Source organism: Equus przewalskii, chromosome 8 (assembly GCF_037783145.1).
Source record: "Equus przewalskii isolate Varuska chromosome 8, EquPr2, whole genome shotgun sequence".
Classification (NCBI taxonomy): Eukaryota; Metazoa; Chordata; class Mammalia; order Perissodactyla; family Equidae; genus Equus; species Equus przewalskii.
Window position 1 is genome coordinate 46,949,583 of NC_091838.1, and position 16,185 is coordinate 46,965,767.

At 36.1% G+C, this 16,185-nt stretch overlaps 1 protein-coding gene across 18 annotated transcripts in view; it reads left to right on the top strand.

Annotated features, from left to right (window-relative positions):
* Window positions 1–16,185, top strand: part of VPS13B (vacuolar protein sorting 13 homolog B) — a 777,317-nt gene that overhangs the window by 491,357 nt on the left and 269,775 nt on the right. For all 18 annotated transcript variants that reach the window (XR_011543460.1, XR_011543461.1, XR_011543462.1 and 15 more), the window contains one exon: window positions 6,386–6,589. Coding sequence is in view for 14 of the 18 variants with exons in the window: in XM_070631834.1 (XP_070487935.1) it covers window positions 6,386–6,589 (204 nt within the window). In the remaining 4 variants the exon portion in view is untranslated. The remainder of the gene's footprint in view (window positions 1–6,385; window positions 6,590–16,185) is intronic.

The following is a 16,185-nucleotide window of genomic DNA, read 5'->3' on the forward strand; positions in this document are numbered from 1 at the left end:
ACATTCCCCACCATAGTAGTACATTTTTACAATTGATGAACCTGCATTGACACATCATAATCACCGAAGTCCATAGTTTACCTCAGGGTTCACTCTTGGTATTATACATTCTGTAGCTTTGGAAAAGTAGGACATGTATCCATCATTATAGTATCATATAGAGTATTTTTACTGACCTTAAAATCCTCTTAGCTGTGCCTATTCATCCTTTCCCCTGACCAACCCCTGACAACCACTGATCTTTTTACTGTCTCCTTAATTTTACTTTTTCCAGAATGACATATAGTTGAAATTATACAGTATGTAACTTTTTCAGATTGGCTTTTTTCACCTAGTAATATGTCTTTAAAGTTCCTCCATGTTTTTTCTTGGCTTGATAGCATTTTTTTTCATGCTGAATAATATTCCATTGTCTGGATGCACCACAGTTTATTTATCCATTCACATACTGAAGGACATCTGGCTTGCTTCCAAGTTTTGCCACTTATAAATAAAGCTGCAAGAAACATCTGTGTGCAGGTTTTTGTATGGACATAAGTTTTCAACTTTTTTGAATAAATGCCAAGGAGTACAATTGCTGGGTTATATGGTAAGAGTATGTTTAGTTTTGTAAGAAACCACCAAATTGTTTTCCAAAATGGCTGTACCATTTTGCATTCCCACTGGCAATGAATGAGAGTTCCTGTTGCTCCACGTCCTCACCAGCATTTGGTGTTGTCAGTGGTCCAGATTTTGGCCATTCTAATAGATATTCAGTGGTATCTCTTGTTGTTTTAGTTTGCATTTCCCTATTAATACCTGATGTGGAACATCTTTTCGTATGCTTATTTGCCATCTGTATATCTTCTTTGGTCCTGCTCGTAGTTTGAAGATTTTTTTTTAACTTTCAAACAAGTATTTTGTATTTCATTTGTGCTAAGCCAGTTTGTGAAGTCTTGAGGATCTATTTCTTCTGTCTGTTGTTTCTGCTGTGTCTCACTCAGGATGCTATATTATCTTGTGTGAATTATGAATTTTGTCTGTTAGTCTCTCATTTTGCTTGGAACTTAATCTTCAGAAATTCTTTGAGTGGAAATTGAGTTCATCTCAGGAGAATTTTCTTTTACCTTTGCTTTTACCTGTCATCTGGTGGCACTATCTACCTCTCCAGATTTCATACCAGATTTGAAACTCAAACCCCACGTGATACCTTGAGATTGCAAAATCATTGGGGGATTTTCTTTTTCCTCTTCACTCATTGCTAAGGCAAAGGTCAAGATAGATAACTTGGTAAGTTACCTTGTCCCTTTCTGCATGGGCATTAGAAAGGCATTTTTAAAAAAAATTTTTAATCTGAGATACTTACACATTCACAGGAAGTTGCAAATATATAAATATATAAATGGAAGTCCATTGTGCCCTCTACCTAGTTGCCCTCAATATAACTTTTTTTCCAGCTTTATTGAGGTATAATTGACAAAACTGTAAGATATTTAAAGTGTACAACATGATGACTTGATATACATATACATGTGAAAGGATTTCCCCCATCAAGTTAATTATCACATTCATCACCTCACCTCACATATTTACCTTTTTTTTCTTGGTGAAAATGTTTGAATTCTATTCTCTTAGCAAATTTCAGTTACGCAATACAGTGTTATCAGTTCTAGTCACCATGTTTTACATTAGAGCCTCAGATCGTACTCATCTTATAACTGAAAGTTTGTACCCTTTTATCAGCCTCTCCCTATTTCCCCCACCTCTCAGTCTCTGGCAACCACTTTTCTGTTTTCTGTTTCTATGAGTTTTGACGTTTTTTTTAGATTCCACGTATAAGTGATACTATGCAGTATTTGTCTTTCTTTGGCTTATTTCACTTAGTGAAATGCCCTCCAGGTTCATCCACATTGTCACAAATGACAGGATTTCCTTCTTTTCTAAGGCTGAATAATATTCCGTTATATATACACACACATGCACCACATTTTCTTATATATTCATCTGCCCAAGGACACCATTGTTCTTCCCATACCTTGGCTATTGTGAATATGCTGCAATTAACATTGGACTATAGATGACCCTTCAAGATAGTGCTTTGTTTCCTTTGGATATATACCCAGAAGTGGGATTGGTGGATCACATGGTAGTTCTATTTTTAATTTCTTGAGGAACCTCCATACTGTTTTCCATAATGGCTATACCAGTTTATATTCCACCAGTTGTGTAAGGGGTTCCATTTTCTCTACATCTTTGCCAGCATTCGTTATCTCTTGTCTTTTTGCTAAGAGACATCCTAACAGTTTAAGGTCCTATGTCATTGTGGTTTTGATTAGCATTTTCTATTAGTGATGTTACACACTTTTTCATGTACCTGTTGGCCATTTATATGTCTTTGGCAAAATGTCTCTTCAGATCCTTTGCCCATCTTTTAACTGGGTTGTTTGGTTGTTTTGCTATTGAATTGTATGAGTTCCTTGTATATTTTGGATATAACCCCTTATCAGATATATGGTTTGCAAATATTTTCTTGTATTCCAGAGGTTGCCTTTTCATTTTATTGATGGTTTCCTTTGCGAAACAGAAGCTTTTTAGGTCACTGTAGTCCCATTTGTTTCTTTTTGCTTTTGTTGATTTTACTTTTGGTGTCAAATCCAAAAACTCATTGCCAAGACTCATGTCAAGGAGCTTACCGCCTGTGTTTTCTTCTAGGAGTTTTATGGTTTCAGGTCTTGCATAATTTCTTGCATAACTGTAGCACGATATCAAAACCAGGAAATTGACATCATTACTATCCACAGCATATTCAAATTTCACCAGTTTTACATGCACTCATTTGTGTTTGTGTGTATAGTTCTGTGCAATTTTACCACATATGTAGATTCATGTAATGCCATCACCATCAAGATACAGAACTGTTCTACCACCAAAAGGCTCCCTACTAGCACTGTTTTTACTTCACCCATTCACTGCTGAGGTAGCCCTTCATGACCCCACTTTACATGCAGGGTCTCCTATTGAGTAGATTCATCACCTTGGGTGGGCCTTGAGCTTTATCTCCTCCTGTGGAGTTATCAGAGCAGAAAATCAGTGTCTGCAGGATTCAGCAGAACACTTAAGAGCAAAAACTGGCTTTGACGGCTGCCTATTTATTAGTGTTCCTGGTTTTACTTTTTTGGGGGGATTTTGCAGTTTCTCTTCTCTGGTGCCAGCTCTTAGATGTGTTTAAAAAGGTATTTTAAGTTTTTTCCAAGCCTTTTAGTTGTTTCAGTCAGAAGGTTCATTCAAGGTTTCTAATATGCCATGTTTTGGAAACAGTTGACTCTGGACATGTTAAAGAACATTTATCTTTATGGTTTTCATTATAGTTTTTTTGTAATTAGAAAAGTGAACTTTGTTTTATCTTGGTGCCTGTGCACCTATGATTAGTTCGTGATTAGATATGCTTTTCATACGGAACCATGTAAGATAATGTAATTCAGGAATGGTCATACAATTTATAATGGGCCTCTTTATGAATAGTTTAATTTTAGACATATATTTTATTTGTCTCTATTCTAATCTTAATATTGAAATAACTAAAACACAGAGAAGTTAAATAATTTCCCCAAGCTCATAATCATTGGAAAGTCTGAGACCAAAGCTCACATGAATTTTTTGCTATAATCTTATCCTGTTTTCTACAACTCAGATTTAAATGGTTTTGCAATTAACTTTTAAGTTGGATTTATACACCCAACTATTATAAATTTCTCTGATCTTTCAAGTCAGGTTAAAAAGGCAAATATATAATTTAATTTCAAAAGCAAACAAAAAGAGAAAAGAAAATCCAATTTTGATTTTTAGAAAGTTTGAAATTTTAAAATTAGCATGTTTAGAAGTATCTGGCTATTGCTCAATATACAAACTCCTTTTGCATAGGGAAGAGCCTATGGGAAGTCATGTTTTCCACAGATAGATGATAGGAGGAATATAGCTCAACTTAAGGCCAAGACAAAATATGGGGAATTTCAAGCCTAAATGAAAAACTCTGATGAAACTCCGCGTTTTTGTGGTTGTAATCTTGTGATTATGCAGTTTCTCCATGTGCCAAGGGAAATGGAAAGACTGATGTTAATCCTGGGTTAAATTGCTTTGTTTGCCTTTTGATATAACGCTAATTATATTTCCAAACATACTTTTCCTTCCTTTAAGGTTCTTAAAGTATTCTAGTTCACCTTAAAAATGTGTTTAGGGAATTTGTTTAAAAGGTAGAAAGCATTGCCTAGTTTTAAATAAGTAAACATAACTTTTATATGGGGAATAGTAATCTAGGAATATAGGCTAGGCCACCACTGTCTAAGATGTTTGCTGTGTGTCAGAATTTATGTGGACCTGAATCAAAAATTTCCTGTTTAAAGACTGTGTGTTCTTTTTGCTGTGAGCAGATAGGTTCTCCACTTGTGTCAGTTCAAATCAGTGAATTGAAACAGAGTTTACTGATTGCTTGATAGGAGAGTTAGTTCTCAACTCAAAGAAATTTATGGTATATTGGGAAGGAGTGACAAGTTATTGGACTTATACGTATAGAGAGACCCTAAGAGCACCGATTTGGGAGAGAGGGAGTTTGGAAAAAGGGTGGTCAGTAAAGGCTTCATAGAAAGTGAAGTTTGAGCTGGGCTTTTAAGAATCAGCAGAATTACATCAATATTCAAATGAAATGAGAGCATTCTCCCAAAATAGGGACACTCAAAATGTTTCTCCCTCCCACCTGCACCGTCATTCATTTCTGTTTTCTTTATCTTCATTAGGGCAAATTGAAATGGTTCAATTTTATGGCCCCTATTTCTAATGCAATTCTTGGGCTCATGTAATTCTTTAGGCCACCTTTCTTTGCATACCCATTCCTAGACTGTAGTTTTTCTGAGTTAGAAAAGAGAAAAAGAAAACCAGGTTCAGCTGTTATCTTAGGAATAATGAGAATTCATCTGTCTCTGTTTCTCTGGCTCCTACTATGTCTTCTTGACCAATGCTTGTTTGTTTCCCTGTTACCTTATTTTGACTCCCTCTGATACTTCCCCACCTCAGTTGTCTGCTCATTCAATTCCAGTCCTCTCCCTGCTCCCCTCTTCACTTGAATTTGTTAGCCTCAGTCCTCACCTTGCCTGGCCCAATGCATGCCATCTCCATTCCTGAGCGTTGGCCCAGACATCTGCCATCTTGAGTGTCAATAGTCTTCCACCTTCCATCAGTATTTGGCCAGACTCTGCATATGGTCTGACTTACACTGCTTGGTTAGCCAAAGCCTAGTCTTAATCAGATTCTTACCTCTTTCTGTAGTTTTCACACTGGGACCCAAACTAATTAGGTTAGTTAGTTAACCCCCCTGACTAATTAGTTTCATTAGTGTTCAGTTGATATAAGTAATTTAATTGTATTTTTTCTAATATCTGCAATTGTAGCTTTTTTCAGTATCTCCACTAGTAAAACTATTTTTATCTTCTGTGTTATTTCAATTTTTGTGTTGATTGAATCTTTCATAGCCAAATATTAGTATCCTTTTGATAACTCACTTTAAAGCATTAATGAACTTTGTAAAAAGTTCCCAAACTTGCACAAACTTAGGTTTATCTGGCTCCAGAACTCTGAATGCTGTTCTTACTACCATACCATACCACCTTGCTATTTTCATTCTAAAAGATTCATTAAAAATTTAACCATTTACTTTCTCTAATTTAGCTTTAAGCTACTGCTAATTTTATTCATCTGCATAGCCTTGGGTCTAGGAAGATCAACGTTCCAACTCTATGTGGGCCAGTAATCATCACTGTGTTTATACATCAGTAAACAATGTAGTCTTCTCAAAAATTTAGTCTATGTGACAGTTGGTTTATATAAAGAACCAAAGACAAGGGGTAGGGGAGTGAAATAGTTTAACAAGGCTCTATCACCTTTCCTAACAAGACAGCAAAGGACTGAGGAAGATCGGTGATTAGCATTGGAAAGAAGACTAGGTTTTGAGTCAGAAAACCTGGATTTAAGTTATAGTTTTGTTTGTCACATACTAGCTCCGTAACTTTGGCTAAATCTTTCAACCTCTCTGAATTATTTACTGTTTAGTAAAAATGGAGATGATAATAGAACCTCACAGCACCTCAAGGATTGAAATCATGTATGTGAAAGTACTTAGAAAGACAGTACAATGCTGAGGACACCACAAGAAATCATTATAGTATAGATTACTGTAAGTGATAAGTTTTGGATACATTTTCAAGTCATAATATGTGGTAATTTTCATAGATTTGATTAACCCAGTTTATTCTTCAGTAATTCAAAGAAAAAAACGGTAATTATACTATGTTAGTGAACAAAATAAACATGGAATATTTATTTATAATCTATTTACTTTTTTTCACTGCTTTTACAGGAGAGCCTTGAACCTAGGAATTCTTCGAGACCCTGGATCAGAAATTGAAGATAGACAATACCAAATAGACCTGCAGTCCATCAATATTGGTACTGCACAATGGGATCAACTAAAACCAGAGAAGGAAAGTGGCACAGGAGGGGTGCTAACAGAGAGTGAAAGAAATTCTCAAAATCCAGCCCTTGAATGGAATATGGCCAGCAGGTGAGTAATGACTGAGAAACTTTCTACACTTTCTAATATTTCATTGCCAGAACAGGAGGTGATATAATCTTTTGCAACCTAAGTGTTTTGGTATTGCTTCTGCATTTCATGTCAAACATAAAATATATTTTGTAATTATAGCTGGTGGTTTTACTTGGAAACCTGCTAGTCTTACCACTGTTACACCTTAATTATTACAAATTTAAGATTATGTCAGCATTTTTTTTGAAAAGCTTGCTATTTGATGAAAGGTTCCTCTTCTAGTTAAGGATACAGTCACATTTTTCCCTTGAAATGCATTGTATTCAAGGTCAGATTTTTTTTAATCTCTCTTTTCTACTTATAAAGAAGAGAAAAGTAACAAAGGCTCTGGGATTTTTTTAGTTTACTTTAACTAAAAGCAGCTATATTCACAGAGAACATTTTTAAAGGAATTAGTCTTGAATGTGAACTATAATATTTGTAAAGGGCTGCTGCCATCTTACCCAGGCTATTCATGGTTCTCATCAGTGAATTAGGATTGTTTGCTAGAATGAAGGTACTAGGAATTAAAGGTACTTTGGGGGCAGGGGAGGGGGCGGTGAGGAAGATTGGCCGTGAGCTAACATCTGTTGCCAATCTTCCTCTTTTTTGTTTGTGGGACGCTGCCACAGCATGGCTTGATGAGCTTTGCATAAGTCCATTCCTGGGATCAGAACCCATGAACTCCGGGCCACTGAAGTAGAGTGCATGAACTTAACCACTGCATCACAGGGCCAGCCCCTAAAGATACTTTTATATTGTAAAATTGGAGATCTTTATTATTTTAAGGAAGAGTTAATTATTTTTAATCCTTTTTTTTTCTTTATAAGATTCAGTAGCATCTGTTGCTTATAACACCATGGTGGTTTGTTGATTGGATTTCTTTAAAACATTGTATGTAGACTTTATTATATGCCTTTCACAATGCTGATTGCTTTGGGGTTCTGCCCTTTTACCACCAAAACTGTGTTTATCCGTTTGTTGTTGTTTAGTGCCATCGAGTTGATTCCAACTCCTGGTGACCCTGTGTACAGCAGAGCACAACCCTGCCTAGTCTTTTAACCCCATCCTCTTACCTTCCAGCACTATATCAGACAGTGCTCCCCTTCTTTTCATAGGGTTTTCATGACCAATCTTTCCACAAGTGGGTGGCCAGGTCCTTCTTCCTAGTCTGCCTGAGTCTGGAAGCTCTGCTGAAAAGCTGTCCACTATAAGTGACCCTCCTGGAATTGGAGATACCAGTGGCATAGCATTCAGCATTACAGCAACACAAAGCCACAACAGGATGACAACTGACAGATGGGTGGTGTGGTTCCCTGACTGGGAAACAAACTCAGGCCAGAGCAGTGAGAGCCCTGAATCTTAACCACTACCCCACCATGGCTGGCTGTATGTACCACATCTTGGCGCTAATAATAGCAACAACTTTAACAATAGATTATATAATACTTATCACTTTACCTGACTTATTTAACTTGATTTTCACAATAATGTTATGAGGTAAGAACTGTTTTCCCTAATTATACATGCTAAGACATAGACAAGGTAAATAATTTGCCTGAAACCAAGTGCTAAGTGGTAGTTTGTACTCCTTATAAGATTCTTCTTCAAGTACCCACATTCTTTTCTAACATGTGCTTTATTCATTATAAGCTTCTTTTAGCTTCCTGCAGATATGATTCACTGCTTGCTAGTAGGCCTTTGTATATGATCTTCTCTTTGCCTGGAACTCTTTAACCCACTGTTTTCATTTGCCTAACTTTTATCATTCATCAAATCTCAGAGTAGACATCACGTTTTCCAGGAAGTCTTCTCTGAATAACCACCGAGTAGCTTAGGTTTCCCATCTGTGTGCTCTTATTGTATCACTTAGCATATTTAATTTGTCTGTATACTCTGTCTGGGTCCTGAGGGCAGAGATCATCACCATTCTGTCCAGCAACTTATCCCTAACGCAAAGCACTTTTATGATAAAATATATTAGCATAGCCCTTCATTGACAAGTGATCAAATGTGCCCCTGAGGAAAGGGTATAAATTTGGGTGACAAATCTCCCACCGGTGGCCAAGGTACGTTTCAGGAGCAGGATGCAATTATCGAGCCATCAGCAGGCAATAGTCCTGGCAGCTGCGATGAGTGGTGATTTGGCCCTGAGGGAAGCATCTGGATGCACACCACACATCCACTACTCAAGTCCTGATCTCCAGACATCACATGATATCAGCCAGGATCAAGTCCCCTCATTTCCTCCACTTCACTCAGTTTTCAGATTTAGGAAGTACCAGCTTGCAAAACTTATAGGTCATCATTTCTTAAGAACTACAAATTCCATCATCAACAAAGATGATGAGCCTTATTTTCCTAGGAAATTTTATGATCATCTGGGCTTAACTCAGCTATATCTCTCCTATTTATTCATTAATTTATTTAATAAATAGTTTGCGTGCGTGTTTAATAATTGATTGAGTTGAAATTCACACAAAATTAGCCGTTTAACATGAACAGTTTAGTGGCATTTTCTACATTCATAATGTTATGTAACCACCACTTCTATAACCACCACCTCTATCTTGTTCCAAAACATTTTACTCACCCCAAAGTAAAACCTCTTCCTCACTAAGCAGTTTGTCCACATCCCCTCCCAGCCCCTCATGGCCCCTGGCAACCTCCAGTGAGCTTTCTGTCTCCATGGATTTACCTATTCTGGATATTTCTTATAAATGGAATCATATAATATATGACCTTTTGTGTCTGGCTCATTCACTTAACATAGTGTTTTGGACGTTTATCTACCTTGTAGCATGTATCAGTTCTTCATTCTTTTTTATTGCTGGATAATATTCCATTGTATGTACATACCACAGTTTGTTTATCCATTCATCTGTTGGACATTTGAGCTGTTTCCACTTTTGGTTTCTGTGGACATTTGTGTACAGGTACTTGTTTTCAGGTATTTGGGATATATACCTAAAAGTAGAATTACAGGGTCATCTGGTAATTTAATGTTTAACTTTGAGGAGCTGCCAAACTGTTTTCCTCAGCAGCTGAACTATTTCTCCACATTCTCACCAATACTTATTTTCCATTTTTTTGACTATAGCCATCCTACTGGGTGTCATTTTGATTTGTATTTCCATTGTGATAACTGATACTGAGCGACTCTTCATGGGCTTGTTGGCCATTTGTATATCTTCTTTGTAAAAATATTTATTCAAGTCTTTTGCCCATTGTTTAATTGAGTTGTTTGTCTTTTTGTTGAAGATTTGAAGGTCTTTATTTATTCTGGGTACTATACCCCATCAGATATATGATATATAAATGATCGTCTCATTTTCTTGATAATGATGTTTGATGCACAAGTTTTTAATTTTGATGAAGTCTAATTGATCTATTTTTTCTTGTTTCCTGTGCTTTTGGTATCATATCTAAGAATCTATTGCCAAATCCAAGGTCGTGAAGATATTTACCTGTTTTATTCTAAGAGTTTTATGGGCTTAGCTCTTATAGTTAGGTTGTTGATCCATTTCGAGGATTTTTGTGTCTGCTTTTTTTGTTTGTTTTTGTATATGGTATGAGGTAAAAGTCCGGTTACATTCTTTTGCGTGTGGATATCCAGTTATTCCAGCACCATTTGTTGAAGAGATTGTTTTTTCACCATTGAATGGTCTTAGCACCTTTGTTGAAAGTCAGGAGACTTCTGAATGTTCAGTATATGCCATGAAATGCCTTTACAGTAGAGAAACAAAACAAAATAATTTCTGATATGTGCCTATCCCTTACAGAGCACAGCATCCAATCAAAAGAGACAGTAATTAATTAACTGTTAGAGTGCAATGTGGAAAGTGCTATGATAGACATAAATACAGGATACTTAGGATTAAAGAAGAAACCCTCAAAATCAGAATAAACGCATTCTTGTGCACATAGGACATCTCATGTTAATAGATGTGACAGACACATGAAGAGAACAATAATCTAAAATCAACATAGGTACAAAATAGAGAATTTAAAGAAAGAAATGAATGATTAACTCTATGGCTGGGTTTTCAGGGAAGGTTTTACAGAGAACGTAGCTTCTGAATTTGTTTCCACAGAGTATGAGTGGCAGGAGAGGGAGCATTTTGAACTAAGAAAGCAATAAATCCAAAGGCTAGGAGTATAAAAAAATTGTGTGTTTTATTCACTTGAATACCCAGCACGTAATATGCTTGGTACATAATAGGTACTTAATAAAGATTTGGGTGAATTAATGTGAGATTGAATGATTAGATGATTAAGTAGAGCTAGCAAATCATGTGTCCAAATGTGTTTCTGGGAGAGATTCGTTCAAATGAAGAGGAGAAATTTGAGACCTTATGTAGCTTAGTTCTGTTGATTAATCTTGACAGAAATATAAACAGAACCTTAATATATTTTTGTTTTTCAATAGGTATTGCAGGTAAAATTCAAAAGATACACAGTGAAGAACAATTTGCTCCCTCCCCTGACCAGTATTAAATGGCAGCCTTTGTAATGGTTTTCATTCATTTTTCCTGGGTACATTACTCAAATTTTGTGTTTAATCATCATGTGTTTCTGTGTATATGCTCGAGCAGGGGGAGCAGGGAAGTTAAGCATAAAGAATCATCAAATTTTATAACTTTAGGTCTTCTTCCAATCCCTTAATTTTTCAGCTGAGGAAATATATCAGGGCTTAGTCAGGCCAGCAGAACCACTGTAAGTATTGTAGTATAAGGGGTTTATTTTAGGAATAAGACCTTATTCAATTATGGAATAAGCTGGGAAGTAAGGATCTAAAGGAGGGAGGTGGTGGATTAGAGAGATGTCACTACCAAATTCTCTTGACCAGGTGACCTGGGTAAAAAATTTGTAGCTTCCTCGGGAATCTGGGAAGCCAGACACGTCCAGCTGGAGGGATCGTAGGAGGCTGGTAGAGAAGTCCATGGGAGGCTGTTGCTCTGTGTCTGAGGGTGAACCTGCAGTTGCTGTTGATCAGCCAGGTGAAGAACTGGTCACAGAGCTGGGAAGAGTGAGGGCAAGCTGGAATCTTCCAGCATCTCTGCATCAGGATTTCACTGAATTTAAACAGCATGACTTTCAGAGAATATTAGCCACTATTTCCCTTCCACCTTCCAAATCTCATGCAAATTTCTCTCTAAACTCTGAACCATCCTTAGCAAGTTGCTATAGAACAAAACCACTACAAAAACTAAGTTTGAGGCGGGTTTTTGGCTTGTCCAATGTGTCTTGAAAATAGACCTAAGAATAGAAGCCTGGTTTGCTTCCTCTTAATCTACTACTTTTTGTTTCTACTCAATGCTCTGAACCCTTGCACTTATGCTAAAGTTCGTTGTTAATTAATACCTTTTTTTCTTTTTCTCTTAGCAATCATTTTTACCACATCTGAGTTTATTTTATAATCAGAAGAAATGAAGTGCTGAGAACTAAAATAACCTGTACTGCTATATGCAGGTTACACTTTCAAATCACTATTGCTGTTTTACATAATGATTAGTGATTTGTGTGTGTGTGCAGGGAAGTGGTGGAAAGTTTATCTTGTAATTTCCTGAAAATGCCAGTACGCTTTAATTCTCCAAGTTAATATTAATATAACTTTCTTGTTTGTAATATTTAAAGATATAACTTGAATGGACTTGAAAACTACACTTGAAAAATAAATAATTTAGTTTTTATCACAGTACTTTTATTTGTCCCTATTACTGTCTATTTTTGATTTCCGTGGGTAATTTATCTTTCAGACTTTATTGTCAAAGAAATAATTACAGCTTATTTGTTTAAATATTTTGATATGACATGTACCAAATTATATATACCACTCTGAGGCCTTTTTTCCCATGCATGGGATCTTTTTAAATTCTTATTGCTATGTTTGCTTAGCAGGCTGCATTTGAATTTGACACATTCCTAAAATCAATCAGTTCTGTGCTTCACAGGACTGGTAACGTTGACTATGTGGAAGTATGGCTTTGTGTTGATATTGAAGTCCCTGAAGCATGTATCATTGGCCTTAATTCTGAGAGATTGTGACTATTCACCTGTCTTTTGATCTCTTATATTTTTATTTTTGAAGTGAACTATTACTCAGATATTCACAGGGTCCTTTAAATATTTTGATTTGTGATTAATGATACATGAGATTTTTCCAGAATTGCCCCTGAAATCATAGACAGGTATGTGAGAGGAAAGCATTTTCTTTGTTTATACTCTTCAACCTGAAAACCGTCGCTTTTGTCTTACAAATTTGTGAGGATGTCGAGTGAATTCCTAAGCAAAATTATACAAGTTAGTCTAATTCCCGTAGCTCATAGGTTAATGCCTGGAGTGACTTAAACCTACTTGAATTCTATGATTTTGTAATAATTCCCTTCAACGTTGGCATGGCTTTACACGAGAGTATGTGATTTCTCCTTCTGCTTAAAAGTACCTGGGAACTGGGTGTGGAGAGAAAAGCCATCCTAATGCAGCAGGAAAGAGCAGTCAGTTTTTCCTTCCCAGCAGCCAGCAAATATTTCGTTCGTTACCTGTTGGCTGAGGGTGTTCTTGGCAAGCTGAAAACATGGCATAGATATAAAAGGACAAAGATCTTGGCGGGTCTTATTCTTCTTTGTATCTTAGCATGGTTACTGACGGACAGTAGGTACTCAAAAAATCAGAAAATATTTCAATTGAATATAATCATTATAATAGTATATCATAAAATTTTAAAACCTCCCATATCTTCAGTTACTTTGCGGTCTTCTTATAGCGCATAACATCATAATTGTTATAAATATATCAGTATAGATAATAATGCCCTGATTGATCCAAACCCAACTGACCAAGCCCTAAATAGCCAGGTTACCCTTCTTCAACATTTTATTTTTAACAGAAGGAGCCAAACTAGGTGTTTTTCTTTTTGGTGAAGAAGATCAGCCCTGAGCTAACATCGCTTGCCAATCTTCCTCTTGTTTTCCTTCTTTTTCCCCAAAGCCCCAGTAAATAGTTGTATATTCTAGTTGTAAGTCATACTAGTTCTTCTATGTGGGATGCCGCCACAGATGGCTTGATGAACTGTGCATAGGTCCACGCCCAGGGTCCAAACTGGAGAACCCCAGGCCGCCAAAGTGGAGCGCACTAACAACCACTCGGCCACGGGGCTGGCCCCCAAAGAAGATTATATCAAAATTTACTTAAAAGTATGTATACAATACGTAACTTTTATATATTATCCTGTATAAATCTCTGAGCACTTTGCCTGATACATCAATACCTGTTATCACAGCTTTAAAAATGGAGTAAATTTTCTGACCATCTGTCCCTTGGTGGATTTGTGTATATATTCTCAACATGCAATTTCTGAATGTCCTTTCTCTGAGGAACTTTCAGCAATTCCCCTGGTTTCTCCTCTTCCATGAACTGCATTTTGAAGTTTTTCTTTGGAAAAAGAGCTATTAAGTAGAATTAGATGCAGGAGTTCCAGACTATAGATATAAACAACTGGAAACTGTAACCAAAGCTATTATCCATTGACCATCTCAGTTCAACTGAGTTGATATTTCAATATAGATACGCCCGTAAGACTTTCTTTTAGAGGCTGTAATAAAGGTAGCACCTGTGATCTCCATCACAGATATACCATTAACCATAGTTTGGGTTTGTTTGTTTTTTGGGAGAGATTTTTTGTTTTGAATTTTTTTAAAATAATGAGAATATTTTAACGTTATTTAATTTTGCTGATCTAAATTTGCACTAGCATTTTATTTAAATGTACCTTAAAAATCATCGTTATTTCAAGTTGTAGTTCTTGTAGCATTGTTCATAGATTTATATGTTTTTACAAATTAATTTCTTGGGTAAGTTTAGAACCTTGATAAAAGATTATGTCCTCTATCAAACATTTCCATACCTCTCTGTACTTTCCTTATCATTATACTTGTCCTACCTTAGGATTTTTTGTTTAGTTATTTTTTCTGCAAACTGAGATCCATGCATCCGTCTTTGCCATTGTATTCCCAGCACCCAGCAAAAGGCCTGCCATAATGGTGGACACTCAGTCCATGTTCTCAAAATTTCAGAGTGATAAATTTATGGAAACGATATGACAGTATAGTGTGATATGGGTAACTGGGAGATTTTCTTAATTAGGTCACAGGTAAGGACTCTTCTAATACTTGAGTGACAAGGAGGAGCTAACCATGCAAATACTCATGGAGTCTTTCTGCCAAGAGGGTTCTGGGCAGAGCAAAGACCCTTGAGTAGGAATAAGTTTAGCACATTTAAGGATCATACCTGGCTGGCAGGAGAGAAATAATAGATGAAGTTTTGGGTAGAGAAGGACTAAATTATGACTGGTCTTATTGGTCAAAGGGAATTTGGATGTCATTTTAATTGCATTAGAAAGTCACTGGATAGTGTTCCTCTTGGGGGAAAAATAGGTTTAAACTTGAAACTAAATATTTGATTTTTAAAGTTACTATAGAATTCAAATTATCCTTATGACTGTCTATCTAAAAATAGGAGGAGTAAATCAAAATAAATAGTCATAGTTAATCAAATTATAATAATTTTCCAAATAGCAGATTGTTTATAATAAATGTTTGTGAATATTACTGTTTTTCCTATTTAGGAATATCCTCTGAAAGGGATTATCTCAGTTGATTACCACAAGTCTTAAGTTTCTTCTGGTCAAGTATCTTCTATCTGAAGCTCAGCTGTAATACCATACCAAGAAAGTCTTCATGTTACATAAGGAATGTTAGGTGCACACACAGACCGTCTAGCACTTTTTATTCTGTCTTTTTGGTGGAATATTTTGGAAACCTTAGCACCATTATTCCTACTTCCAGTTTTTCATAATGTGCAATTTTTAAAGTAGCCTTCTTACACTGCTTTAATATTTCCCACAAAGTCATGCCAAAATGTATGGAAGATGGGCAGAAGAACCTTAGCATATATATGCTGAGCCCAAGAAAAATGACCGCGGCCTTCCGAAACATATATTTTCATAAGTGTGTGTGGCATTTACCTACACCTTCTTGCTTAGTAACAGTTTCAGAGAACTATACCTTTCCTTATTTATAATCTACTCCTCCCAAAGCGTAGCAGAATAGCTTTGTTAACACATATGATTACTTTTCTGTTAGTTCATTAGCACCTTAGGATTTTCAGTGTTTTTTTAATCTTCAAAGAGTGTTTAATAAGTTTCTATGCATTTAATCTTCCATGTTAGGTGATAGGTGCAAATCACTGTACCGTTTCTTTGTTTCTATGGGCAATGTAGAGATACCTTAAATTGTTGTTATTTTAGAGTATATCAGAAAAATATTTCTTCCACAGATCTCCTAACCTCTTATGCCTTAACGTGCTATAGATAATGTTTTTTCTAGCTAATTTTAATATCTTTTATTCATCATAGGTCATCAGCTGTTTCACCAAGATATGTCTAATTGTGGATTTTATTGTATTTATCTGAACCAGGACTTATTGTGCTTGCTGAATCTGTGAATTCCCATATTTCATCAGTTCTGGAGAATTCTGAGCCATGATCTCTTTAATCCTGTCCCTTTTCCTTACTT